General features: G+C 45.3%; 1 protein-coding gene across 2 annotated transcripts in view; it reads left to right on the forward strand.

The window, feature by feature from the left end:
- The first annotated feature begins 7,470 nt into the window (after window positions 1-7,470).
- dnase1 (deoxyribonuclease I) overlaps window positions 7,471-27,775 on the forward strand; it is a 20,956-nt gene continuing 651 nt past the window's right edge. The window contains exons 1-8 of one of the 2 annotated variants that reach the window (XM_036942129.1): window positions 7,502-7,620; window positions 13,521-13,662; window positions 14,641-14,729; window positions 14,844-14,930; window positions 15,648-15,763; window positions 19,310-19,422; window positions 20,277-20,431; window positions 22,833-22,926. In XM_036942129.1, coding sequence (XP_036798024.1) covers window positions 13,522-13,662; window positions 14,641-14,729; window positions 14,844-14,930; window positions 15,648-15,763; window positions 19,310-19,422; window positions 20,277-20,431; window positions 22,833-22,926 — 795 coding nt within the window. In that variant the 5' untranslated portion in view covers window positions 7,502-7,620; window position 13,521. Of the gene's footprint in view, window positions 7,621-13,520; window positions 13,663-14,640; window positions 14,730-14,843; window positions 14,931-15,647; window positions 15,764-19,309; window positions 19,423-20,276; window positions 20,432-22,832; window positions 22,927-27,775 lie in introns of both variants that reach the window. The other variant, XM_036942128.1, reaches the window with a different exon arrangement.

Genomic DNA, 27,775 nt, shown 5'->3' on the forward strand with positions numbered 1-27,775 from the left:
TCGGCCAGTGCATTTAACCAAGGTAGAATAACAACCCCATATCACAGTCATAGCAACTAAACTGTTTTTTTTATACCATTACTGAGAATGCTGTTGGAGTGAAGTGTCACGACTTCTACCGAAGTCGGTCCCTCTCCTTGTGCGGGACGGTGTTTGCAGTCGACGTCACCAGTCGATCCACCTTTCATTTTCCATTTGGTTTGTCTTGTTTTCCCACAAACCTGGTTTTACATTGCCCTCATTACATGTCATGTCACACCCCTTTTGATCAGGGTCCTTACAGGACACCATACAGAGCCTTCAGGAAGTAATCACACCCCTTTTGATCAGGGTCCTTACAGGACACCATACAGAGCTTTCAGGAAGTAATCACACCCCTTTTGATCCGGGTCCTTACAGGACACCATGCAGAGCCTTCAGGAAGTAATCCGGAAGTAATCAGGAAGTAATCAGGAAGTAATCACACCCCTTTTGATCCGGGTCCTTACAGGACACCATACAGAGCCTTCAGGAAGTAATCAGGAAGTAATCAGGAAGTAATCACACCCCTTGACTTATTGCAACATTTTATTATGTTACAGCCTGAATTCAAAATGGATTAAATGGAGATTTTGTGTCACTGTCCTAAACACAATACTCTACAATGTTGAGTTTTAAAAAAAGTTTGTTTTTTTAGAAATGTTAACAAATGCATTTCAAATGAAAAGCTGACATGTCTTTCTTAAGTCAATAATTATTCAACCCCGTTGTTATGGAAACGCTTAAATAAGTTCAGGAGTAAACATTTGCTCGAGTCACATAATAAGTTTCATGGACTCACAGTGTGCAAATATAGTGTTTAACATGATTTTTTTGAATGACTACCTCATCTCTGTAACCCCCCCCCCCCCCCCCCCCCCCCACACATACTATTATATCTGTACGGTCCCTCAGTCGAGCAGTACATTTCAAACACAGATTTGTGACTGAAAAGCAGGAAGTCTGTACAGAATAAAAAATATTCCGAAACACACACATCCTGTTTGTAAACAAGGCACTAAAGTAATACTGCAACAAATGTGGCAAAGCAATTCACATTTTGTCCTGAATACAAAGTGTTATGTTTCGAGCAAAGCCAATACAACACCACCCGATGTCACAGGAAAGCCAAAAACAATCATCAAGGACAACATCCACCCGAGCCACTGCCTGTTCACCCCGCTATCATCCAGAAGGCGAGGTCAGTACAGGTGCATCAAAGCTGGGACAGAGAGACTGTTAAACAGCCACCACTAACACAGAGAGAGAGGCTGCTGCCTACATACAGACTTGAAATCACTGGCCACTTTAATACATGGAATACTAGTCACTTTAAACAATGGCACTTTAATAATGCATTACTCATCTCATATGTATATACTGTATTCTGTACTATTCTACTGTATCTTAGTCTATGCATTACTCATCTCATATGTATATACTGTATTCTATACTATTCTACTGTATCTTAGTCTATGCATTACTCATCTCATATGTAAAATGTACAAATTAATTACTTAAAAATCATACATACCTACACAACAGGTGTATAACATACCTACATACCTACACAACAGGCGTATAACATACCTACATACCTACACAACAGGTGTATAACATACCTACATACCTACACAACAGGTGTATAACATACCTACAAACAGTACCTACACAACAGGTGTATAACATACCTACAAACAGTACCTACACAACAGGTGTATAACATACCTACATACCTACACAACAGGCGTATAACATACCTACATACCTACACAACAGGTGTATAACATACCTACATACCTACACAACAGGTGTATAACATACCTACAAACAGTACCTACACAACAGGTGTATAACATACCTACAAACAGTACCTACACAACAGGTGTATAACATACCTACAAACAGTACCTACACAACAGGTGTATAACATACCTACAAACAGTACCTACACAACAGGTGTATAACATACCTACAAACAGTACCTACACAACAGGTGTATAACATACCTACATACCTACACAACAGGCGTATAACATACCTACATACCTACACAACAGGTGTATAACATACCTACATACCTACACAACAGGTGTATAACATACCTACAAACAGTACCTACACAACAGGTGTATAACATACCTACAAACAGTACCTACACAACAGGTGTATAACATACCTACATACCTACACAACAGGCGTATAACATACCTACACACCTACACACAGGCGTATAACATACCTACATACCTACACAACAGGTGTATAACATACCTACAAACAGTACCTACACAACAGGTGTATAACATACCTACACAACAGGTGTATAACATACCTACAAACAGTACCTACACAACAGGTGTATAACATACCTACACAACAGGTGTAGGTGTAGGTATGTAGGTATGTTATACGCCTGTTGTATTCGGCGCATGTGAAAAATAAAATGTGATTTGATTTAATTTTGCACTACTTTTGACCAGAAAAAAGTTATTTATATTTATATATATTAATTTTGAATGTAAAGTAATTACAGTCAAATGCTTAGTTACAAGCTCTTTTAACCAACAATGCTGTTTTAAGAGAGTAAAAATATAAGTTAAGAAAGTACATTTATATACTAAAATAAACTGAAGTTTAAAAAATAAAAGTAAAAACCACTGTGTATTGAATAGGGTCACGGGTGCCATTTGATAACGTCGATACAGATATGCTGTGTCATCCCTGAGACTCACATGGAAAGTTACCCCCCCTCCCCCTACCCATAATGAAGTTATAACCAGTAAGAGCACCAGTCAAACACGTAGCTCCTTCACTCTACCTAGTTTAGGTTTAATCTTATCAGCTCACTGAAGACACCTGGTCCCGTCTCACACCCAGGACAAACACTAACACGGCAGGACCTCTGAGCTGGTCTGTGAAGCAGCTCCACAACACTTTATATTGGATAGTCTGCAGCAGTGAACTCCTTTGTCGGCATGTGCACCTGCGTGTGCACGATATCCTCTGGGAAACAATGTGTGTGCCCGACTTATCTCATCTATGGTATTCGAATCCCGAGTGGCGCAGCGGTCTAAGGCACTGCATCTCAGTGCAAGAGGCATCACTACAGTCCCTGGTTTGAATCCAGGCTGTATCACATCTGGCCGTGATTGTGAATCCCGTAGGGCGGCGCACAATTGACCCAACGTCGTCTGGGTTTGGCCGTGGTAGGCTGTCATTGTAAATAAGAATTTGTTCTTAGCTGACTTGCCTAGTTAAATAAAGGTTCAATAAAATAGTAGTCTATATGTGTCCTGAACAGTTCAACTGATCTCAGTTCTAGTAGTCAATATGTGTCCTGTACAGTTCAACTGATCTCACTAGCCTTGGGCTCGGCATTCAACACTATGGTGTTGAATGCCGAGCTGTAGTCAATGAACAGCATTCTCACATGGGTATTCCTCTTGTCCAGTAGTAGCGGTAGTCGTTTAGCTCAGTTACCTTAGCTTTCTTGGGAACAGGAACAATGGTGGCCCTCTTGAAGCATGTGGGAACAGCAGACTGGTATAGGGATTGATTGAATATGTCCGTAAACACACCGGCCAGCTGGTCTGCGCATGCTCTGAGGGCGCGGCTGGGGATGCCGTCTGGGCCTGCAGCCTTGCGAGGGTTAACACGTTTAAATGTCTTACTCACCTCGGCTGCAGTGAAGGAGAGACCGCATGTTTTCGTTGCCGGCCGTGTCAGTGGCACTGTATTGTCCTCAAAGCGGGCAAAAAAGTTGTTTAGTCTGCCTGGGAGCAGGACATCCTGGTCCGTGACTGGGCTGGATTTCTTCCTGTAGTCCGTGATTGACTGTAGACCCTGCCACATGCCTCTTGTGTCTGAGCCGTTGAATTGAGATTCTACTTTGTCTCTGTACTGACGCTTAGCTTGTTTGATAGCCTTGCGGAGGGAATAGCTGCACTGTTTGTATTCGGTCATGTTACCAGACACCTTGCCCTGATTAAAAGCAGTGGTTCGCGCTTTCAGTTTCACGCGAATGCTGCCATCAATCCACGGTTTCTGGTTAGGGAATGTTTTAATCGTTGCTATGGGAACGACATCTTCAACGCACGTTCTAATGAACTCACACACCGAATCAGCGTATTCGTCAATGTTGTTGTCTGACGCAATACGAAACATGTCCCAGTCCACGTGGTGGAAGCAGTCTTGGAGTGTGGAGTCAGCTTGGTCGGACCAGCGTTGGACAGACCTCAGCGTGGGAGCCTCTTGTTTTAGTTTCTGTCTGTAGGCAGGGATCAACAAAATGGAGTCGTGGTCAGCTTTTCCGAAAGGGGGGCGGGGCAGGGCCTTATATGCGTCGCGGAAGTTAGAGTAACAATGATCCAAGGTCTTTCCACCCCTGGTTGCGCAATCGATATGCTGATAAAATTTAGGGAGTCTTGTTTTCAGATTAGCCTTGTTAAAATCCCCAGCTACAATGAATGCAGCCTCCGGATGAATGTTTTCCAGTTTGCAAAGAGTTAAATAAAGTTCGTTCAGAGCCATCGATGTGTCACCACTCTATCTTCATCTGAACTAGCCTTGGGCCGGGGATTCAACCCCATCACCACTCTATCTTCATCTGAACTAGCCTTGGGCCGGGGATTCAACCCCATCACCACTCTATCTTCATCTGAACTAGCCTTGGGCCTGGGATTCAACCCCATCACCACTCTATCTTCATCTGAACTAGCCTTGGGCCGGGGATTCAACCCCATCACCACTCTATCTTCATCTGAACTAGCCTTGGGCCTGGGATTCAACCCCATCACCACTCTATCTTCATCTGAACTAGCCTTGGGCCGGGGATTCAACCCCATCACCACTCTATCTTCATCTGAACTAGCCTTGAGCCGGGGATTCAACCCCATCACCACTCTATTTTCATCTGAACTAGCCTTGGGCCGGCGATTCAACCCCATCACCACTCTATCTTCATCTGAACTAGCCTTGGACCGGGGATTCAACCCCATCACCACTCTATCTTCATCTGAACTAGCCTTGGGCCGGGGATTCAACCCCATCACCACTCTATCTTCATCTGAACTAGCCTTGGACCGGGGATTCAACCCCATCACCACTCTATCTTCATCTGAACTAGCCTTGGACCGGGGATTCAACCCCATCACCACTCTATCTTCATCTGAACAAGCCTTGGGCCGGGGATTCAACCCCATCACCACTCTATCTTCATCTGAACTAGCCTTGGGCCGGGGATTCAACCCCATCACCACTCTATTTTCATCTGAACTAGCCTTGGGCCGGGGATTCAACCCCATCACCACTCTATCTTCATCTGAACTAGCCTTGGGCCGGGGATTCAACCCCATCACCACTCTATCTTCATCTGAACTAGCCTTGGGCCGGGGATTCAACCCCATCACCACTCTATCTTCATCTGAACTAGCCTTGGGCCGGGGATTCAACCCCATCACCACTCTATCTTCATCTGAACTAGCCTTGGGCCGGGGATTCAACCCCATCACCACTCTATCTTCATCTGAACTAGCCTTGGGCCGCGGATTCAACCCCATCACCACTCTATCTTCATCTGAACTAGCCTTGGGCCGGGGATTCAACCCCATCACCACTCTATCTTCATCTGAACTAGCCTTGGGCCGGGGATTCAACCCCATCACCACTCTATCTTCATCTGAACTAGCCTTGGACCGGGGATTCAATCCTATCACCACTCTATCTTCATCTGAACTAGCCTTGGGCCGGGGATTCAACCCCATCACCACTCTATCTTCATCTGAACTAGCCTTGGACCGGGGATTCAACCCCATCACCACTCTATCTTCATCTGAACTAGCCTTGGACCGGGGATTCAACCCCATCACCACTCTATCTTCATCTGAACTAGCCTTGGGCCGGGGATTCAACCCCATCACCACTCTATCTTCATCTGAACTAGCCTTGGACCGGGGATTCAATCCCATCACCACTCTATCTTCATCTGAACTAGCCTTGGGCCGGGGATTCAACCCCATCACCACTCTATCTTCATCTGAACTAGCCTTGGGCCCGGGATTCAATCCCATCACCACTCTATCTTCATCTGAACTAGCCTTGGGCCGGGGATTCAACCCCATCACCACTCTATCTTCATCTGAACTAGCCTTGGACCGGGGATTCAACCCCATCACCACTCTATCTTCATCTGAACTAGCCTTGGACCGGGGATTCAACCCCATCACCACTCTATCTTCATCTGAACTAGCCTTGGACCGGGGATTCAACCCCATCACCACTCTATCTTCATCTGAACTAGCCTTGGGCCGGGGATTCAACCCCATCACCACTCTATCTTCATCTGAACTAGCCTTGGACCGGGGATTCAATCCTATCACCACTCTATCTTCATCTGAACTAGCCTTGGGCCGGGGATTCAACCCCATCACCACTCTATCTTCATCTGAACTAGCCTTGGACCGGGGATTCAACCCCATCACCACTCTATCTTCATCTGAACTAGCCTTGGACCGGGGATTCAACCCCATCACCACTCTATCTTCATCTGAACTAGCCTTGGGCCGGGGATTCAACCCCATCACCACTCTATCTTCATCTGAACTAGCCTTGGACCGGGGATTCAATCCCATCACCACTCTATCTTCATCTGAACTAGCCTTGGGCCGGGGATTCAACCCCATCACCACTCTATCTTCATCTGAACTAGCCTTGGGCCCGGGATTCAATCCCATCACCACTCTATCTTCATCTGAACTAGCCTTGGGCCGGGGATTCAACCCCATCACCACTCTATCTTCATCTGAACTAGCCTTGGACCGGGGATTCAACCCCATCACCACTCTATCTTCATCTGAACTAGCCTTGGACCGGGGATTCAACCCCATCACCACTCTATCTTCATCTGAACTAGCCTTGGACCGGGGATTCAACCCCATCACCACTCTATCTTCATCTGAACTAGCCTTGGGCCGGGGATTCAACCCCATCACCACTCTATCTTCATCTGAACTAGCCTTGGACCGGGGATTCAATCCCATCACCACTCTATCTTCATCTGAACTAGCCTTGGACCGGGGATTCAATCCCATCACCACTCTATCTTCATCTGAACTAGCCTTGGGCCGGGATTCAACCCCATCACAACTCTATCTTCATCTGAACTAGCCTTGGACCGGGGATTCAACCCCATCACCACTCTTCAGCTATGCACCTTTTAAAGGCAATGTTCGCTCCTTACCCCCGTAGCTCTGCCTAGTTCAGCCTTGATGCTTTCACTCCCCCCCGCTACCCTCAACCCCACGCCCCACTACCCCCCCACCCCACTCCCTACCCCTCCCCCTCCACCCACCTCTTCCTCCCTCCGTGGACCTAACTACAACGTGCTGTTTTCCCACAGTCCCAGACTCCAGCCCAGGTGAATGTAAGCCGATGGGGGAGGGGGGGTCAGATAGGGGCTTCTGTATCAAAGGTACTACGGTAGACTGTTAGAACGGACACACAGAGGGCTCTGTCCTCTCTCCATAATAGCAGGCTTCCTCTCCCTTCAGACCCCACTGAGGCAGTGGACCCACACTACATTGAACCAACCAACACAAGCAGGTAAGTTGCTCTTCTTCATGTTTCGTTTACACTATGGTTATGTCCCAAATGTGTATTTGTATTTATTAGGGATCAGCATTAGTCCCTGCCTTGGCAGCAGCTACTCTTCCCGGGGTTTATTATGGATCAGCATTAGTTCCTGCCAAGGCAGCAGCTACTCTTCCTGGGGGTTATTATGGATCCCTATTAGTTCCTGCCAAGGCAGCAGCTACTCTTCCTGGGGTTTATTATGGATCCCTATTAGTTCCTGCCAAGGCAGCAGCTACTCTTCCTGGGGTTTATTATGGATCCCTATTAGTTCCTGCCAAGGCAGCAGCTACTCTTCCTGGGGTTTATTATGGATCCCTATTAGTTCCTGCCAAGGCAGCAGCTACTCTTCCAGGGGTTTATTATGGATCAGCATTAGTTCCTGCCAAGGCAGCAGCTACTCTTCCCTGGGGTTTATTATGGATCCCCATTAGTTCCTGCCAAGGCAGCAGCTACTCTTCCTGGGGTTTATTATGGATCCCTATTAGTTCCTGCCAAGGTAGCAGCTACTCTTCCTGGGGTTTATTATGGATCCCCATTAGTTCCTGCCAAGGCAGCAGCTACTCTTCCTGGGGTTTATTATGGATCCCCATTAGTTCCTGCCAAGGCAGCAGCTACTCTTCCTGGGGTTTATTATGGATCCCCATTAGTTCCTGCCAAGGCAGCAGCTACTCTTCCTGGGTTTTTTTTATGGATCCCCATTAGTTCCTGCCAAGGCAGCAGCTACTCTTCCTGGGTTTTTTTATGGATCCCCATTAGTTCCTGCCAAGGCAGCAGCTACTCTTCCTGGGGTTTATTATGGATCCCCATTAGTTCCTGCAAAGGCAGCAGCTACTCTTCCTGGGGTTTATTATGGATCCCCATTAGTTCCTGCCAAGGTAGCAGCTACTCTTCCCTGGGTTTATTATGGATCCCTATTAGTTCCTGCCAAGGCAGCAGCTACTCTTCCTGGGGTTTATTATGGATCCCTATTAGTTCCTGCCAAGGCAGCAGCTACTCTTCCTGGGGTTTATTATGGATCCCTATTAGTTCCTGCCAAGGCAGCAGCTACTCTTCCTGGGGTTTATTATGGATCCCTATTAGTTCCTGCCAAAGCAGCAGCTACTCTTCCAGGGGTTTATTATGGATCAGCATTAGTTCCTGCCAAGGCAGCAGCTACTCTTCCCTGGGGTTTATTATGGATCCCCATTAGTTCCTGCCAAGGCAGCAGCTACTCTTCCTGGGGTTTATTATGGATCCCTATTAGTTCCTGCCAAGGTAGCAGCTACTCTTCCTGGGGTTTATTATGGATCCCCATTAGTTCCTGCCAAGGCAGCAGCTACTCTTCCTGGGGTTTATTATGGATCCCCATTAGTTCCTGCCAAGGCAGCAGCTACTCTTCCTGGGGTTTATTATGGATCCCCATTAGTTCCTGCCAAGGCAGCAGCTACTCTTCCTGGGGTTTATTATGGATCCCCATTAGTTCCTGCCAAGGCAGCAGCTACTCTTCCTGGGTTTTTTTATGGATCCCCATTAGTTCCTGCCAAGGCAGCAGCTACTCTTCCTGGGTTTTTTTATGGATCCCCATTAGTTCCTGCCAAGGCAGCAGCTACTCTTCCTGGGGTTTATTATGGATCCCCGTTAGTTCCTGCAAAGGCAGCAGCTACTCTTCCTGGGGTTTATTATGGATCCCCATTAGTTCCTGCCAAGGTAGCAGCTACTCTTCCCTGGGTTTATTATGGATCCCTATTAGTTCCTGCCAAGGCAGCAGCTACTCTTCCTGGGGTTTATTACGTCCCGAACAACCACCGAGGCTAGATGCCCACCCGGACCCTCCCCCATAGAGTCAGGTTTTGTGGCCGGAGTCCGCAGCTTTAGGGGGGGGGGGGGGGGGTACTGTCACGCCCTGACCTTAGAGAGCCCTTTTATTTCTCTATTTGGTTAGGTCAGGGTTTAATTTGGGTGGGCATTCTAGTTTTTATATTTCTTTGTTGGCCTGGTATGGTTCCCAATCAGAGGCAGCTGTCTATCATTGTCTCTGATTGGGGATCATACTTAGGCAGCCTTTTTTTTCCACCTTTAGTTTGTGGGATCTTGTTTTTGGTTAGTTGCCTGTGTTAGCGCTACAAAACTTTATGTTAATTTAATAAATGTATGATGTACACCTACCGCGCTGCACCAATCCATCTCTGAACGAACGTGACACCATACAACAATATTACAATGAACGTGTGTGTAGAGTGTGTGTGCTAAAGGGTGTGTTTGTGTATGCGTGTGTCTGTTCCTGTGTGTGTGTATCTCTTCACATTCCCCACTGTTCCATAAGATGCACTTCTCTTTCGCCCCCATCTATTTTACTAGCAGGCTTCTCCTACACCACCATCTATTATACTAGCAGGCTTCTCCTACACCACCATCTATTTTACTAGCAGGCTTCTCCTACACCACCATCTATTATACTAGCAGGCTTCTCTCACACCACCATCTATTATACTAGCAGGCTTCTCTTAAGCCACCATCTAATTTACTAGCAGGCTTCTCCTACACCACCATCTATTTTACTAGCAGGCTTCTCTCACACCACCATCTATTATACTAGCAGGCTTCTCCTACACCACCATCTATTATACTAGCAGGCTTCTCTCACACCACCATCTATTATACTAGCAGGCTTCTCTTAAGCCACCATCTAATTTACTAGCAGGCTTCTCTTACACCACCATCTATTTTACTAGCAGGCTTCTCTTACACCACCATCTATTTTACTAGCAGGCTTCTCCTACACCACCATCTATTTTACTAGCAGGCTTCTCTTACACCACCATCTATTTTACTAGCAGGCTTCTCTTTCACCACCATCTATTTTACTAGCAGGCTTCTCTTACACCACCATCTATTTTACTAGCAGGCTTCTCCTACACGACCATCTAATTTACTAGCAGGCTTCTCTTACACCACCATCTATTATACTAGCAGGCTTCTCTTAAGCCACCATCTAATTTACTAGCAGGCTTCTCTTACACCACCATCTATTTTACTAGCAGGCTTCTCTTACACCACCATCTATTTTACTAGCAGGCTTCTCCTACACCACCATCTATTATACTAGCAGGCTTCTCCTACACCACCATCTATTATACTAGCAGGCCTCTCCTACACCACCATCTATTATACTAGCAGGCTTCTCCTACACCACCATCTATTATACTAGCAGGCTTCTCTCACATCACCATCTATTTTACTAGCAGGCTTCTTTCACACCACCATCTATTTTACTAGCAGGCTTCTTTCACACCAGCATCTATTTTACTAGCAGGCTTCTCTCACACCACCATCTATTTTACTAGCAGGCTTCTCTTACACCACCATCTATTTTACTAGCAGGCTTCTCTTACACCACCATCTATTTTACTAGCAGGCTTCTCTTACACCACCATCTATTTTACTAGCAGGCTTCTCCTACACCACCATCTATTATACTAGCAGGCTTCTCTCACACCACCATCTATTTTACTAGCAGGCTTCTCCTACACCACCATCTATTTTACTAGCAGGCTTCTTTCACACCACCATCTATTTTACTGGCAGGCTTCTCCTACACCACCATCTATTATACTAGCAGGCTTCTCTTACACCACCATCTATTTTACTAGCAGGCTTCTCTTACACCACCATCTATTTTACTAGCAGGCTTCTCCTACACCACCATCTATTTTACTAGCAGGCTTCTCTCACACCACCATCTATTTTACTAGCAGGCTTCTCTTACACCACCATCTATTTTACTAGCAGGCTTCTCCTACACCACCATCTATTTTACTAGCAGGCTTCTCCTACACCACCATCTATTTTACTAGCAGGCTTCTTTCACACCACCATCTATTCTACTAGCAGGCTTCTCCTACACCACCATCTATTTTACTAGCAGGCTTCTCCTACACCACCATCTATTATACTAGCAGGCTTCTCCTACACCACCATCTATTATACTAGCAGGCTTCTCTCACACCACCATCTATTATACTAGCAGGCTTCTCCTACACCACCATCTATTATACTAGCAGGCTTCTCCTACACCACCATCTATTATACTAGCAGGCTTCTCCTACACCACCATCTATTTTACTAGCAGGCTTCTCCTACACCACCATCTATTTTACTAGCAGGCTTTTCCTACACCACCATCTATTTTACTAGCAGGCTTCTCTCACACCACCATCTATTTTACTAGCAGGCTTCTCTTTCACCACCATCTATTTTACTAGCAGGCTTCTCCTACACCACCATCTATTTTACTAGCAGGCTTCTCCTACACCACCATGTATTTTACTAGCAGGCTTCTCCTACACCACCATCTATTATACTAGCAGGCTTCTCCTACACCACCATCTATTATACTAGCAGGCTTCTCTCACACCACCATCTATTTTACTAGCAGGCTTCTCTTTCACCACCATCTATTTTACTAGCAGGCTTCTCTCACACCACCATCTATTTTACTAGCAGGCTTCTCCTACACCACCATCTATTATACTAGCAGGCTTCTCTCACACCACCATCTATTTTACTAGCAGGCTTCTCTTTCACCACCATCTATTTTACTAGCAGGCTTCTCCTACACCACCATCTATTTTACTAGCAGGCTTCTCTCACACCACCATCTATTTTACTAGCAGGCTTCTCTCACACCACCATCTATTTTACTAGGCTAGGATGTGCGTGGCCTGTAATATTTGACCCCTGACCTCTACCCCTAATCCCTGACCTCCAGGATGTGCGTGGCCTGTAATATCTGACCTCTAACCTCTAACCCCTAATCCCTGACCTCCAGGATGCGTGTGGCCTGTAATATCTCTTACATCAGCTGATGTCACAAAGTGCTGTACAGAAACCCAGCCTAAAACCCCAAACAGCAAGCAATGCAGGTGTAGAAGCACGGTGGCTAGGAAAAACTCCCTAGAAAGGCCAGAACCTAGGAAGAAACCTAGAGAGGAACCAGGCTATGTGAGGTGGCCAGTCCTCTTCTGGCTGTGCCAGGTGGAGATTATAACAGAACATTGCCAAGATGTTCAAATGTTCATAGATGACCAACAGGGTCAAATAATAATAATCACAGTGGCTGTCGAGGGTGCAACAGGTCAGCACCTCAGGAGTAAATGTCAGTTGGCTTTTCATAGCCAATCTTTCAGAGTATCTCTACCACTCCTGCCGTCTCTAGAGAGTTGAAAACAGCAGGTCTGGGACAGGTAGCACGTCTGGTGAACAGGTCAGGGTTCCATAGCCGCAGGCAGAACAGTTGAAACTGGAGCAGCAGCAGGGCCAGGTGGACTGGGGACAGCAAGGAGTCATAATGCCAGTTAGTCCTGAGGCATGGTCCTAGGGCTCAGGTCCTCTGAGAGAGAGAAAGAAAGAAAGAAAGAAAGAAAGAAAGAAAGAAAGAAAGAACCTCTAGCTCATTCTGCATGTTTCCATGGAAACCTTAGCAATCCGGAAAGAAAGAAAGAAAGAAAGAAAGAAAGAAAGAAAGAGAGAGAGAAAGAATGAAAGAGAGAGAAAGAGAAAAAGAGAGAATTAGAGAGCATACTTAAATTCACACAGGACACTGGATAAGACAGGAAAAGTACTCCAGATATAACAGACTGACCCTAGCCCCCCGACACATAAACTACTGCAGCATAAATACTGGAGGCTGAGACAGGAGGGGTCAGGAGACACTGTGGCCCCGTCCGACGATACCCCAGGACAGGGCCAAACAGGCAGGATATAACCCCATATCTAACCTCTAATCCCTGACCTCCAGAATGTGTGTGGCCTGTAATATCTGACCTCTAATCCCTGACCTCCAGGACGTGTGTGTGGCCTGTAATATCTGACCTCTAACCCCTGACCCCTAGAATGCGTGTAGCCTGTCTGTTAGTGCTGTTCCTATTGGCCCTGGTGCAGCTGGGAGGCTGTCTGCTGCTAGGAGCCTTCAACATCAAGACATTCGGAGACAAGAAATCCTCCAACTCAACCCTCATGGACATCATCACTCAGGTAGAGCTTTATCTCACAACATCACATTGTAACACTTTATCTCATGACATCATAATATAACGTTTTATCTCATGACATCATAATGTAACGTTTTATCTCATGACATCATAATGTAACGTTTTATCTCATGACATCACAATGTAACGTTTTATCTCATGACATCATAATGTAACGTTTTATCTCATGGCATCACAATGTAACGTTTTATCTCATGACATCATAATGTAACGTTTTATCTCATGACATCACAATGTAACGTTTTATCTCATGACATCATAATGTAACGTTTTATCTCATGATATCACAATGTAACGTTTTATCTCATGACATCATAATGTAACGTTTTATCTCATGACATCATAATGTAACGTTTCAGCTCATAACATCATAATGTAACGTTTTATCTCATGACATCATAATGTAACACTTTATCTCATGACATCATAATGTAACGTTTTATCTCATGACATCATAATGTAACACTATCTCATGACATCATAATGTAACACTTTATCTCATGACATCATAATGTAACACTTTATCTCATGACGTCATAATGTAACGTTTTATCTCATAACATCATAATGTAACGTTTCATCTCATAACATCATAATGTAACACTTTATCTCATGACATCATAATGTAACACTTTATCTCATGACATCATAATGTAACACTTTATCTCATAACATCATAATGTAACGTTTCATCTCATGACATCATAATGTAACACTTTATCTCATGACATCATAATGTAACACTTTATCTCATGACGTCATAATGTAACGTTTTATCTCATGACATCACAATGTAACGTTTTATCTCATGACATCATAATGTAACGTTTTATCTCATAACATCTTGGGACTAAAAGGGATTGTAGATTCTCCATCTGAAAGTACTTCCTAGTCTAAGACCAGGCTGTGTCCGGGAACCTTAGTTGTTATTCATTTAGATGATGATTGTTTTATGTATTAGATAGTGCACCGTTATGATATCGTGCTGATCCAGGAAGTAAGAGACACTGACCTATCAGCAACCAACAAACTGATGCAGCACGTCAACAAGTAAGACCAATCACAGCCCTGAAACAATATTACATCCACTAACCAATGACAGCCCCTCCGATAGAAAGACTTTGTAATGTGTGTTGTCTAATAACTATATTTCTTTGTTGTCAGAGGCTTGTCTCCCTATAGGTACAGTCATATTGTCAGCGAGGAACTGGGCCGCAGTACCTACACAGAGAGATACCTCTACCTGTACAGGTAATATACAGAGAGATACCTCTATCTGTACAGGTAATATACAGAGAGATACCTCTACCTGTACAGGTAATATACAGAGAGATACCTCTATCTGTACAGGTAATATACAGAGAGATACCTCTACCTGTACAGGTAATATACAGAGAGATACCTCTCCCTGTACAGGTAATATACAGAGAGATACCTCTATCTGTACAGGTAATATACAGAGAGATACCTCTACTTGTACAGGTAATATACAGAGAGATACCTCTACCTGTACAGGTAATATACAGAGAGATACCTCTACCTATACAGGTAATATACAGAGAGATACCTCTATCTGTACAGGTAATATACAGAGAGATACCTCTACCTGTACAGGTAATATACAGAGAGATACCTCTACCTGTACAGGTAATATACAGAGAGATACCTCTACCTGTACAGGTAATATACAGAGAGATACCTCTACCTGTACAGGTAATATACAGAGAGATACCTCTATCCGTACAGGTAATATACAGAGAGATACCTCTACCTGTACAGGTAATATACAGAGAGATACCTCTACCTGTACAGGTAATATACAGAGAGATACCTCTATCTGTACAGGTAATATACAGAGAGATACCTCTATCTGTACAGGTTCTGTTCTGTTCTGTACTTTGTCGTTCTGTGCTGCACTAACCACTGAAACCATCTCCTAAAGTGTGTGTTTGTCCTGTTATATGATAGAGAGGAGACGGTCTCTGTGGCTAAGAACTACACCTACGATGACGGCTGTGAGCCCTGCGGTACAGATACCTTCATCAGAGAACCCTTCATTGTCATGTTCTCCTCGAACTACACAGGTAGAAGGGGGGGGGGGGGGGTGATGGGGAGAGGTGGGAGGGGGAGGGAGATGGGGAATGAGAGGGAGAGAGAGATTCCGTGTGTGTGTGAGAGAGAGAGAGAGAGAGAGAGAGAGGAGGAAAAGTAAGAGGTTCCCTTACATAAAAAAATTATTAACTCAAAAAACATGTGTATTTGTTTCCATTAGTCCTGTTGATACAGTCAGTCCATTAGTCCTGTTGTTACAGTCAGTCCATTAGTCCTGTTGATACAGTCAGTCCATTAGTCCTGCTGATACAGTCAGTCCATTAGTCCTGCTGATACAGTCAGTCCATTAGTCCTGTTGATACAGTCAGTCAATTAGTCCTGTTGTTACAGTCAGTCCATTAGTCCTGTTGATACAGTCAGTCCATTAGTCCTGCTGATACAGTCAGTCCATTAGTCCTGTTGATACAGTCAGTCCATTAGTCCTGCTGATACAGTCAGTCCATTAGTCCTGTTGATACAGTCAGTCCATTAGTCCTGTTGATACAGTCAGTCCATTAGTCCTGCTGATACAGTCAGTCCATTAGTCCTGTTGATACAGTCAGTCCATTAGTCCTGTTGATACAGTCAGTCCATTAGTCCTGTTGATACAGTCAGTCCATTAGTCCATTAGTCCTGCTGATACAGTCAGTCCATTAGTCCTGTTGATACAGTCAGTCCATTAGTCCTGTTGATACAGTCAGTCCATTAGTCCTGTTGATACAGTCAGTCCATTAGTCCTGTTGATACAGTCAGTCCATTAGTCCATTAGTCCTGTTGATACAGTCAGTCCATTAGTCCTGTTGATACAGTCAGTCCATTAGTCCTGTTGATACAGTCAGTCCATTAGTCCATTAGTCCTGTTGATACAGTCAGTCCATTAGTCCTGTTGATACAGTCAGTCCATTAGTCCTGTTGATACAGTCAGTCCATTAGTCCATTAGTCCTGTTGATACAGTCAGTCCATTAGTCCATTAGTCCTGTTGATACAGTCAGTCCATTAGTCCTGTTGATACAGTCAGTCCATTAGTCCTGTTGATACAGTCAGTCCATTAGTCCTGTTGATACAGTCAGTCCATTAGTCCATTAGTCCTGTTGATACAGTCAGTCCATTAGTCCTGTTGATACAGTCAGTCCATTAGTCCATTAGTCCTGCTGATACAGTCAGTCCATTAGTCCTGTTGATACAGTCAGTCCATTAGTCCTGTTGATACAGTCAGTCCATTAGTCCTGTTGATACAGTCAGTCCCAGGATGTGTTGCGTGTCAGCAGGCAAGTTTTCAAGATATTAGACTTTCAAGAAGCAAAGTGTCATGAAGCATTTTGCATCATAAAGTTGCACCATCGAGAGCATCCTGACGGGTTGCATCACCGCCTGGTATGGCAACTGTTCGGCATCCGATCGTAAGGCGCTACAGAGGGTAGTGCGCACGGCCCAGTACATCACTGGAGCCAAGCTTTCTGCCATCCAGGACATACTAGGCAGTGTCAGAGGAAGGCCCAAAAAATTGTCAAAGACTCCAGTCACCCCAGTCATAGACTGTTTTCTGCTACCGCACAGCAAGCGGTACCGGAGCGCCAAGTCTAGGACCAAATGGTCTCAGAGCTCTACGGACAATTCCTTCAACCTCATGGCTTGGTTTTTGCTCTGACATTCACTGTCAACTGTGGTTATCTCGATATAGGACACGTTTTACTGTGGATATAGATACTTTTGTACCTGTTTCCTCCAGCATCTTCACAAGGTCCTTTGCTGTTGTTCTGGGATTGATTTGCACTTTTCGCACCAAAGTACGTTCATCTCTAGGAGACAGAATGCGTCTCCTTCCTGAGCGGTATGACGTCTGCCTGGTCCCATGGTGTTTATACTTGCGTACTATTGTTTGTACAGATTAATTTAGTACCTTCATGTGTTTGGAAATTACTCCCAAGGATGAACCAGACTTGTGGAAGTCTACAATTTTCTTCTGAGGTCTTGGCTGATTTCTTTTGCTTTTCCCATGATGTCAGGCACTGAGTTTGAAGATAGGCCTTGAAATACATCCACAGGTACACCTCCAATTGACTCAAATTATGTCAATTAGCCTATCAGAAGCTTCTAAAGCCATGACATAATTTTCTGGAATTTTCCAAGCTGTTTAAAGGCACAGTCAACTTAGTGTATGTAAACTTCTGACCCACTGGAATTGTGATACAGTGAATTATAAGTTAACTAATCTGTCTGTAAACAATTGTTGTAAAAATTACTTGCACAAAGTAGATGTCCTAACCGACTTGCCAAAACTATAGTTTGTTAACAATACATTTGTGGGGGGGTCGAAAAACGAGTTTTAATGAGTCCAACCTAAGTGTATGTAAACTTCCCACTTCAACTGTCTGTCTCCATCACCTCCCTGTGGTTCCTTCCCTGTATCTGTCCCTCCCTTTGGTTCCTTCCCTGTATCTGTCCCTCCCTTTGGTTCCTTCCCTGTATCTGTCCCTCCCTTTGGTTCCTTCCCCGTTATTGTTTCTGGTCCAGTGTTCATGTCTGTACCCGTGTTCCTTGTTTTGTTCTATGTTAATTTATTAAATACACTCCCTGAACCTGCTTCCCGACTCCCAGCGTTACAGTTCCATCTAGTCTATCTATATCATCTATGATATACATCTCGTCTATGAGACCAGGCTGAATATCTAGTCTATCTATATCATCTATGATATACATCTCGTCTATGAGACCAGGCTGAATATCTAGTCTATCTATATCATCTATGATATACATCTCGTCTATGAGACCAGGCTGAATATCTAGTCTATCTATATCATCTATGATATACATCTCGTCTATGAGACCAGGCTGAATATCTAGTCTATCTATATCATCTATGATATACATCTCGTCTATGAGACCAGGCTGAATATCTAGTCTATCTATATCATCTATGATATACATCTCGTCTATGAGACCAGGCTGAATATCTAGTCTATCTATATCATCTATGATAAACATCTCGTCTATGAGACCAGGCTGAATATCTAGTCTATCTATATCATCTGTGATATACATCTCGTCTATGAGACCAGGCTGAATATCTAGTCTATCTATATCATCTGTGATATACATCTCGTCTATGAGACCAGGCTGAATATCTAGTCTATCTATATCATCTGTGATATACATCTCGTCTATGAGACCAGGCTGAGTATCTTGAAAAACTTGACTGCTGCAAAACATTTTGGAACTGATTAATGAAGATATTAAATCTTTAACTCTCCATTCCGGTGTTTTTCTCCCTCCCTTTCTGCCTCCCTCCCTCCCCACCTCCCTCTCTCCTTCCCTCTCTCCCCACCTCCCTCTCCCCACCTCCCTCCCTCCCTCACCCACCACCCCCCCCCTCCCTCCCTCCCTCCCTCCCCACCTCCCTCTCCCCACCTCCCTCCCTCCCCCCCCACCTCCCTCTCCCCACCTCCCTCCCTCCCCCACCACCCCCCCCTCCCTCCCCACCTCCTCCCTCCCCACCTCCCTTCCTCCCCACCTCCCTCCCTCCCTCCCTCTCTTCTAGCTGTGGGAAACTTTGTTTTGATTCCTCAACACACGTCTCCAGACTCTGCAGTGAAGGAGGTTGATGCTCTGTACGATGTGGCCACTGACGTCAGAGCTCGCTGGAACACCAATGTGACTATACAACACACACACACACACACACACACACACTGACACGTGTATACTGACTCCACACACACACGGACACATAACCATCATTTACACTGAGTGTACAAAACATTAAGAACACCTTCATACTATTGAGTTATCGAGTTTAAATGTATTCCATGTTGAGATTCAATCCCAATATGACCCTTTATATTCATCACAGAAGACTGAAATATAACACAACTCTGGCATAGAAACACCAGATTCCCCAATATGACCCTTTATATTCACCACAGAAGACTGAAATATAACACAACTGTTTGACATAGAAACACCAGATTCACATCGTAACAAATCATGCATCTTTATTCATGCCCAGTCATGTGAAATCCATAGATGAATGAATTTATTTAAATTGACTCATGTCCTTATATGAACTGTAACTCAGTAAAATCTTTGAAATTGTTGCATGTTGGGTTTATTGTTTTGTTCAGTGTTGTACTACATTGATGTTGATTGTTGCATTGTGGGGGTTTAGAGTTTACAAGATAAAAGGCATTTCACTGTCCTGTGCACATAACATTAAAACATGAAACTTGACTTGCACACAAAGGCTTGATCGATTGATGAATTGATTGGTCGATTGATTGATTGGTCAATTGATTGATTGATGAATTGATTGATTGATTGATTGGTCGATTAATTGATTAATTGATTGATTGGTCGATTGATTAATTGATTAATTGATTGATTGGTGAATTGATTGATTTATGAATTGATTGATTGATTGATTAATTGATTGGTTAATTGATTGATTGATTGGTTTATGAATTGATTGATTGATTGATGAATTGATTGATTGATTGATTGATTGGCAGGACATAGTGCTGCTGGGGGACTTCAACGCAGGCTGTCGCTACGTCAGTGGATCAGACTGGCAGCTGATACGTCTCTTCACAGACCACAGATACCACTGGCTGATACCTGACCACGCTGACACCACGGTCTCTAACACCGACTGTCCCTACGACAGGTCAGAGACACCTATACACCTATACACACACTGGCTGATACCTGACCACGCTGACACCACGGTCTCTAACACTGACTGTCCCTACGACAGGTCAGAGACACCTATACACCTATACACCCACTGGCTGATACCTGACCACGCTGACACCACGGTCTCTAACACTGACTGTCCCTACGACAGGTCAGAGACACCTATACACCTATACACCCACTGGCTGATACCTGACCACGCTGACACCACGGTCTCTAACACCGACTGTCCCTACGACAGGTCAGAGACACCTATACACCTATACACACACTGGCTGATACCTGACCACGCTGACACCACGGTCTCTAACACCAACTGTCCCTACGACAGGTCAGAGACACCTATACACCCATACACACACACACTGGCTGATACCTGACCACGCTGACACCACGGTCTCTAACACCGACTGTCCCTACGACAGGTCAGAGACACCTATACACCTATACACACACTGGCTGGTACCGGACTACGCTGACACCACGGTCTCTAACACTGACTGTCCCTACGACAGGTCAGAGACACCTATACACCTATACACACACACACACACACTGGCTGATACCTGACCACGCTGACACCACGGTCTCTAACACCGACTGTCCCTACGACAGGTCAGAGACACCTATACACCTATACACCCACTGGCTGATACCTGACCACGCTGACACCACGGTCTCTAACACCGACTGTCCCTACGACAGGTCAGAGACACCTATACACACACTGGCTGATACCGGACTACGCTGACACCACGGTCTCTAACACCGACTGTCCCTACGACAGGTCAGAGACACCTATACACCTATACACACACACACACACACTGGCTGATACCTGACCACGCTGACACCACGGTCTCTAACACCGACTGTCCCTACGACAGGTCAGAGACACCTATACACCTATACACACACTGGCTGATACCTGACCACGCTGACACCACGGTCTCTAACACCGACTGTCCCTACGACAGGTCAGAGACACCTATACACCTATACACCCACTGGCTGATACCTGACCACGCTGACACCACGGTCTCTAACACCGACTGTCCCTACGACAGGTCAGAGACACCTATACACCTATACACACACTGGCTGATACCTGACCACGCTGACACCACGGTCTCTAACACTGACTGTCCCTACGACAGGTCAGAGACACCTATACACCTATACACACACTGGCTGATACCTGACCACGCTGACACCACGGTCTCTAACACTGACTGTCCCTACGACAGGTCAGAGACACCTGTACACCTATACACACACTGGCTGATACCTGACCACGCTGACACCACGGTCTCTAACACCGACTGTCCCTACGACAGGTCAGAGACACCTATACACCTATACACCCACTGGCTGATACCTGACCACGCTGACACCACGGTCTCTAACACCGACTGTCCCTACGACAGGTCAGAGACACCTATACACCTATACACCCACTGGCTGATACCTGACCACGCTGACACCACGGTCTCTAACACCGACTGTCCCTACGACAGGTCAGAGACACCTATACACCTATACACCCACTGGCTGATACCTGACCACGCTGACACCACGGTCTCTAACACCGACTGTCCCTACGACAGGTCAGAGACACCTATACACCCACTGGCTGATACCTGACCACGCTGACACCACGGTCTCTAACACCGACTGTCCCTACGACAGGTCAGAGACACCTATACACCTATACACCCACTGGCTGATACCTGACCACGCTGACACCACGGTCTCTAACACTGACTGTCCCTACGACAGGTCAGAGACACCTATACACCTATACACCCACTGGCTGATACCTGACCACGCTGACACCACGGTCTCTAACACCGACTGTCCCTACGACAGGTCAGAGACACCTATACACCCACTGGCTGATACCTGACCACGCTGACACCACGGTCTCTAACACCGACGGTCCCTACGACAGGTCAGAGACACCTGTACACATTGGCTGATACCGGACCACGCTGACACCACGGTCTCTAACACCGACTGTCCCTACGACAGGTCAGAGACACCTATACACCTATACACCCACTGGCTGATACCTGACCACGCTGACACCACGGTCTCTAACACCGACTGTCCCTAAGACAGGTCAGAGACACCTATACACCTATACACATGCAACCACACACACACACACATTTACACACACACACATTTCCAACACACACACAACCTGCCCCCACGACAGGTCAGACCTAGCATACACACTCACTCACTCACTCACACACACACACACACACACACACACACACACAAACTCACACACAAACTCACACACACACAAACTCACACACACACACTCACTCACTCACAGACTAACTGTTGGTCTGGTTGTGAAGGGTGGTGGCCACCACTGAGATGATGAGAGGAGTGGTCCCTGGGTCGGCTGAGGTGTTCAACTACATGACTCACCTGAAGCTCAGCCACAGCACGGTAACAACTCTTAACCCTTAAAGGTGGACTCAGTCAGATGATGTGGCACGAAGTCAACACAATATCAGGTCAATCTACACAACTGATAGCATTGAAGCGCGAGGCTAAACTTTCAATGTTTATGTTTTATTGTCTCGTACACCGGATAGGTGCAGTGTAATGTGTTGTTGTACAGGGTCAGTCATAGTAGTATGATAGGTGTTGTTTTACAGGGTCATAGTAGTATGATAGGTGTTGTTGTACAGGGTCAGTCATAGTAATATGATAGGTGTTGTTTTACAGGGTCATAGTAGTATGATAGGTGTTGTTCTACAGGGTCAGTCATAGTAGTATGATAGGTGTTGTTTTACAGGGTCAGACATAGTAGTATGATAGGTGTTGTTGTACAGGGTCAGTCATAGTAGTATGATAGGTGTTGTTGTACAGGGTCAGTCATAGTAGTATGATAGGTGTTGTTTTACAGGGTCAGTCATAGTAGTATGATAGGTGTTGTTTTACAGGGTCAGTGATAGTAGTGTGATAGGTGTTGTTTTACAGGGTCAGTCATAGTAGTATGATAGGTGTTGTTTTACAGGGTCAGTCATAGTAGTATGATAGGTGTTGTTTTACAGGGTCATAGTAGTATGATAGGTGTTGTTTTACAGGGTCAGTCATAGTAGTATGATAGGTGTTGTTTTACAGGGTCAGACATAGTAGTATGATAGGTGTTGTTTTACAGGGTCAGCCATAGTAGTATGATAGGTGTTGTTGTACAGGGTCAGTCATAGTAGTATGATAGGTGTTGTTGTACAGGGTCAGTCATAGTAGTATGATAGGTGTTGTTTTACAGGGTCAGTCATAGTAGTATGATAGGTGTTGTTTTACAGGGTCAGTGATAGTAGTGTGATAGGTGTTGTTTTACAGGGTCAGTCATAGTAGTATGATAGGTGTTGTTTTCTAGGGTCAGTCATAGTAGTATGATAGGTGTTGTTTTACAGGGTCAGTCATAGTAGTATGATAGGTGTTGTTTTACAGGGTCAGTCATAGTAGTATGATAGGTGTTGTTTTACAGGGTCAGTCATAGTAGTATGATAGGTGTTGTTTTACAGGGTCAGTCATAGTAGTATGATAGGTGTTGTTTTACAGGGTCAGTGATAGTAGTGTGATAGGTGTTGTTTTACAGGGTCAGTCATAGTAGTATGATAGGTGTTGTTTTACAGGGTCAGTCATAGTAGTATGATAGGTGTTGTTTTACAGGGTCAGTCATAGTAGTATGATAGGTGTTGTTTTACAGGGTCAGTCATAGTAGTATGATAGGTGTTGTTTTACAGGGTCAGTCATAGAGCGAATCAGGGTTAAGTGCCTTGCTCGAGGCCACATGGACAGATTTTTCACCTTGTCGGCTCTGGTATTCGAACCGGCAACATTTGGGTTACTGGACCAACGCTCTAACCCAGTGGTCACCAACTACTGGTCGATGAAGCTGTAGGAACGTTGATTTGAGACATCCGATTGGCCAGCGCAGTATGAGAACTCGATTAAGCCACAGATCTCCCGGTTTTCAGACAAATGATTCGGTTCAAAATGGGAATCAAGTGCACCAACAGGGCTTCTGAATCAAGTGCACCAACAGGGCTTCAGAATCAAGTGCACCAACAGGGCTTCAGAATCAAGTGCACCAACAGGGCTTCTGAATCAAGTGCACCAACAGGGCTTCAGAATCAAGTGCACCAACAGGGCTTCAGAATCAAGTGCACCAACAGGGCTTCAGAATCAAGTGCACCAACAGGGCTTCTGAATCAAGTGCACCAACAGGGCTTCAGAATCAAGTGCACCAACAGGGCTTCTGAATCAAGTGCACCAACAGGGCTTCTGAATCAAGTGCACCAACAGGGCTTCAGAATCAAGTGCACCAACAGGGCTTCAGAATCAAGTGCACCAACAGGGCTTCAGAATCAAGTGCACCAACCACCAACAGGGCTTCTGAATCAAGTGCACCAACAGGGCTTCTGAATCAAGTGCACCAACAGGGCTTCAGAATCAAGTGCACCAACAGGGCTTCAGAATCAAGTGCACCAACCACCAACAGGGCTTCTGAATCAAGTGCACCAACAGGGCTTCTGAATCAAGTGCACCAACAGGGCTTCAGAATCAAGTGCACCAACAGGGCTTCAGAATCAAGTGCACCAACAGGGCTTCAGAATCAAGTGCACCAACCACCAACAGGGCTTCTGAATCAAGTGCACCAACAGGGCTTCTGAATCAAGTGCACCAACCACCAACAGGGCTTCTGAATCAAGTGCACCAACCACCAACAGGGCTTCTGAATCAAGTGCACCAACAGGGCTTCAGAATCAAGTGCACCAACCACCAACAGGGCTTCTGAATCAAGTGCACCAACCACCAACAGGGCTTCTGAATCAAGTGCACCAACCACCAACAGGGATTCTGAATCAAGTGCACCAACCACCAACAGGGCTTCTGAATCAAGTGCCCCAACAGGGCTTCTGAATCAAGTGCACCAACCACCAACAGGGCTTCTGAATCAAGTGCCCCAACAGGGCTTCTGAATCAAGTGCACCAACCACCAACAGGGCTTCTGAATCAAGTGCACCAACCACCAACAGGGATTCTGAATCAAGTGCACCAACCACCAACAGGGCTTCTGAATCAAGTGCCCCAACAGGGCTTCTGAATCAAGTGCACCAACCACCAACAGGGCTTCTGAATCAAGTGCCCCAACAGGGCTTCTGAATCAAGTGCACCAACCACCAACAGGGCTTCTGAATCAAGTGCACCAACCACCAACAGGGCTTCTGAATCAAGTGCACCAACCACCAACAGGGCTTCTGAATCAAGTGCACCAACCACCAACAGGGCTTCTGAATCAAGTGCACCAACCACCAACAGGGCTTCTGAATCAGAAGCCCTGTTGAATCAAGTGCCCCAACAGGGCTTCTGAATCAAGTGCCCCAAACAGGGCTTCTGAATCAAGTGCCCCAACAGGGCTTCTGAATCAAGTGCACCAACCACCAACAGGGCTTCTGAATCAAGTGCACCAACCACCAACAGGGCTTCTGAATCAAGTGCACCAACCACCAACAGGGCAACACAAATACAACAACAAAAGTCAAGCAAGCCTTTATCATTGGCTTTCCTACAGAAATGTTTGGTGATCGACCAGGAATGCCTTGAAGATCGACCAGGAATGCCTTGAAGATCGACCAGGAATGCCTTGAAGATCGACCAGGAATGCCTTGAAGATCGACCAGTGGATGGCGATCGACCCGGTTGGTGACCACTGCTCTAACCAATAGGCTACCTGCCCTAAACTTCTCCTCTGCTCAGGTCCCGTAGCTACCACGTTGTAGCAGCGTGAAGAGCACCTGTGCAGGTACATTTTGGGACTGTGTCAAGAGCAAAGTCCCAGCAAGGGCTCATTTCAATGTCATCTCACGGAGTCTACCTTTAACCAAAAAAAAATGATATTTTGGGTTGTTGAAGATTTATTTCTTAGCCGTTCATTAGGTACAAGGATTCTCTATACTATACTCTATACTCTATACTTGTACTTCACCTCAGTCAATAAGAGACTGAACATTCACCTCAGTCAATAAGAGACTGAACATTCACCTCAGTCAATAGGAGACATTCACCTCAGTCAATAAGAGACTAAACATTCACCTCAGTCAATAGGAGACTGGACATTCACCTCAGTCAATAAGAGACTGAACATTCACCTCAGTCAATAAGAGACTGAACATTCACCTCAGTCAATAAGAGACTGAACATTCACCTCAGTCAATAGGAGACTGAACATTCACCTCAGTCAACAGGAGACTGAACATTCACCTCAGTCAATAAGAGACTGAACATTCACCTCAGTCAATAGGAGACTGAACATTCACCTCAGTCAATAGGAGACTGAACATTCACCTCAGTCAATAGGAGACTGAACATTCACCTCAGTCAATAGGAGACTGAACATTCACCTCAGTCAATAAGAGACTGAACATTCACCTCAGTCAATAGGAGACTGAACATTCACCTCAGTCAATAAGAGACTGAACATTCACCTCAGTCAATAGGAGACATTCACCTCAGTCAATAGGAGACTGGACATTCACCTCAGTCAATAAGAGACTGAACATTCACCTCAGTCAATAAGAGACTGAACATTCACCTCAGTCAATAGGAGACTGGACATTCACCTCAGTCAATAAGAGACTGAAAATTCACCTCAGTCAATAAGAGACTGAAAATTCACCTCAGTCAATAGGAGACTTAACATTCACCTCAGTCAATAGGAGACTGAACATTCACCTCAGTCAATAAGAGACTGAACATTCACCTCAGTCAATAGGAGACTGAACATTCACCTCAGTCAATAGGAGACATTCACCTCAGTCAATAGGAGACTGGACATTCACCTCAGTCAATAGGAGACATTCACCTCAGTCAATAGGAGACTGAACATTCACCTCAGTCAATAGGAGACATTCACCTCAGTCAATAGGAGACTGAACATTCACCTCAGTCAATAGGAGACATTCACCTCAGTCAATAGGAGACATTCACCTCAGTCAATAAGAGACTAAACATTCACCTCAGTCAATAAGAGACTGAACATTCACCTCAGTCAATAAGAGACTGAACATTCACCTCAGTCAATAAGAGACTGAACATTCACCTCAGTCAATAGGAGACATTCACCTCAGTCAATAGGAGACTGGACATTCACCTCAGTCAATAAGAGACTGAACATTCACCTCAGTCAATAAGAGACTGAAAATTCACCTCAGTCAATAAGAGACTATACATTCACCTCAGTCAATAAGAGACTGAACATTCACCTCAGTCAATAAGAGAC

Source organism: Oncorhynchus mykiss, chromosome 13 (genome assembly GCF_013265735.2).
Source record: "Oncorhynchus mykiss isolate Arlee chromosome 13, USDA_OmykA_1.1, whole genome shotgun sequence".
NCBI classification, from domain to species: Eukaryota; Metazoa; Chordata; class Actinopteri; order Salmoniformes; family Salmonidae; genus Oncorhynchus; species Oncorhynchus mykiss.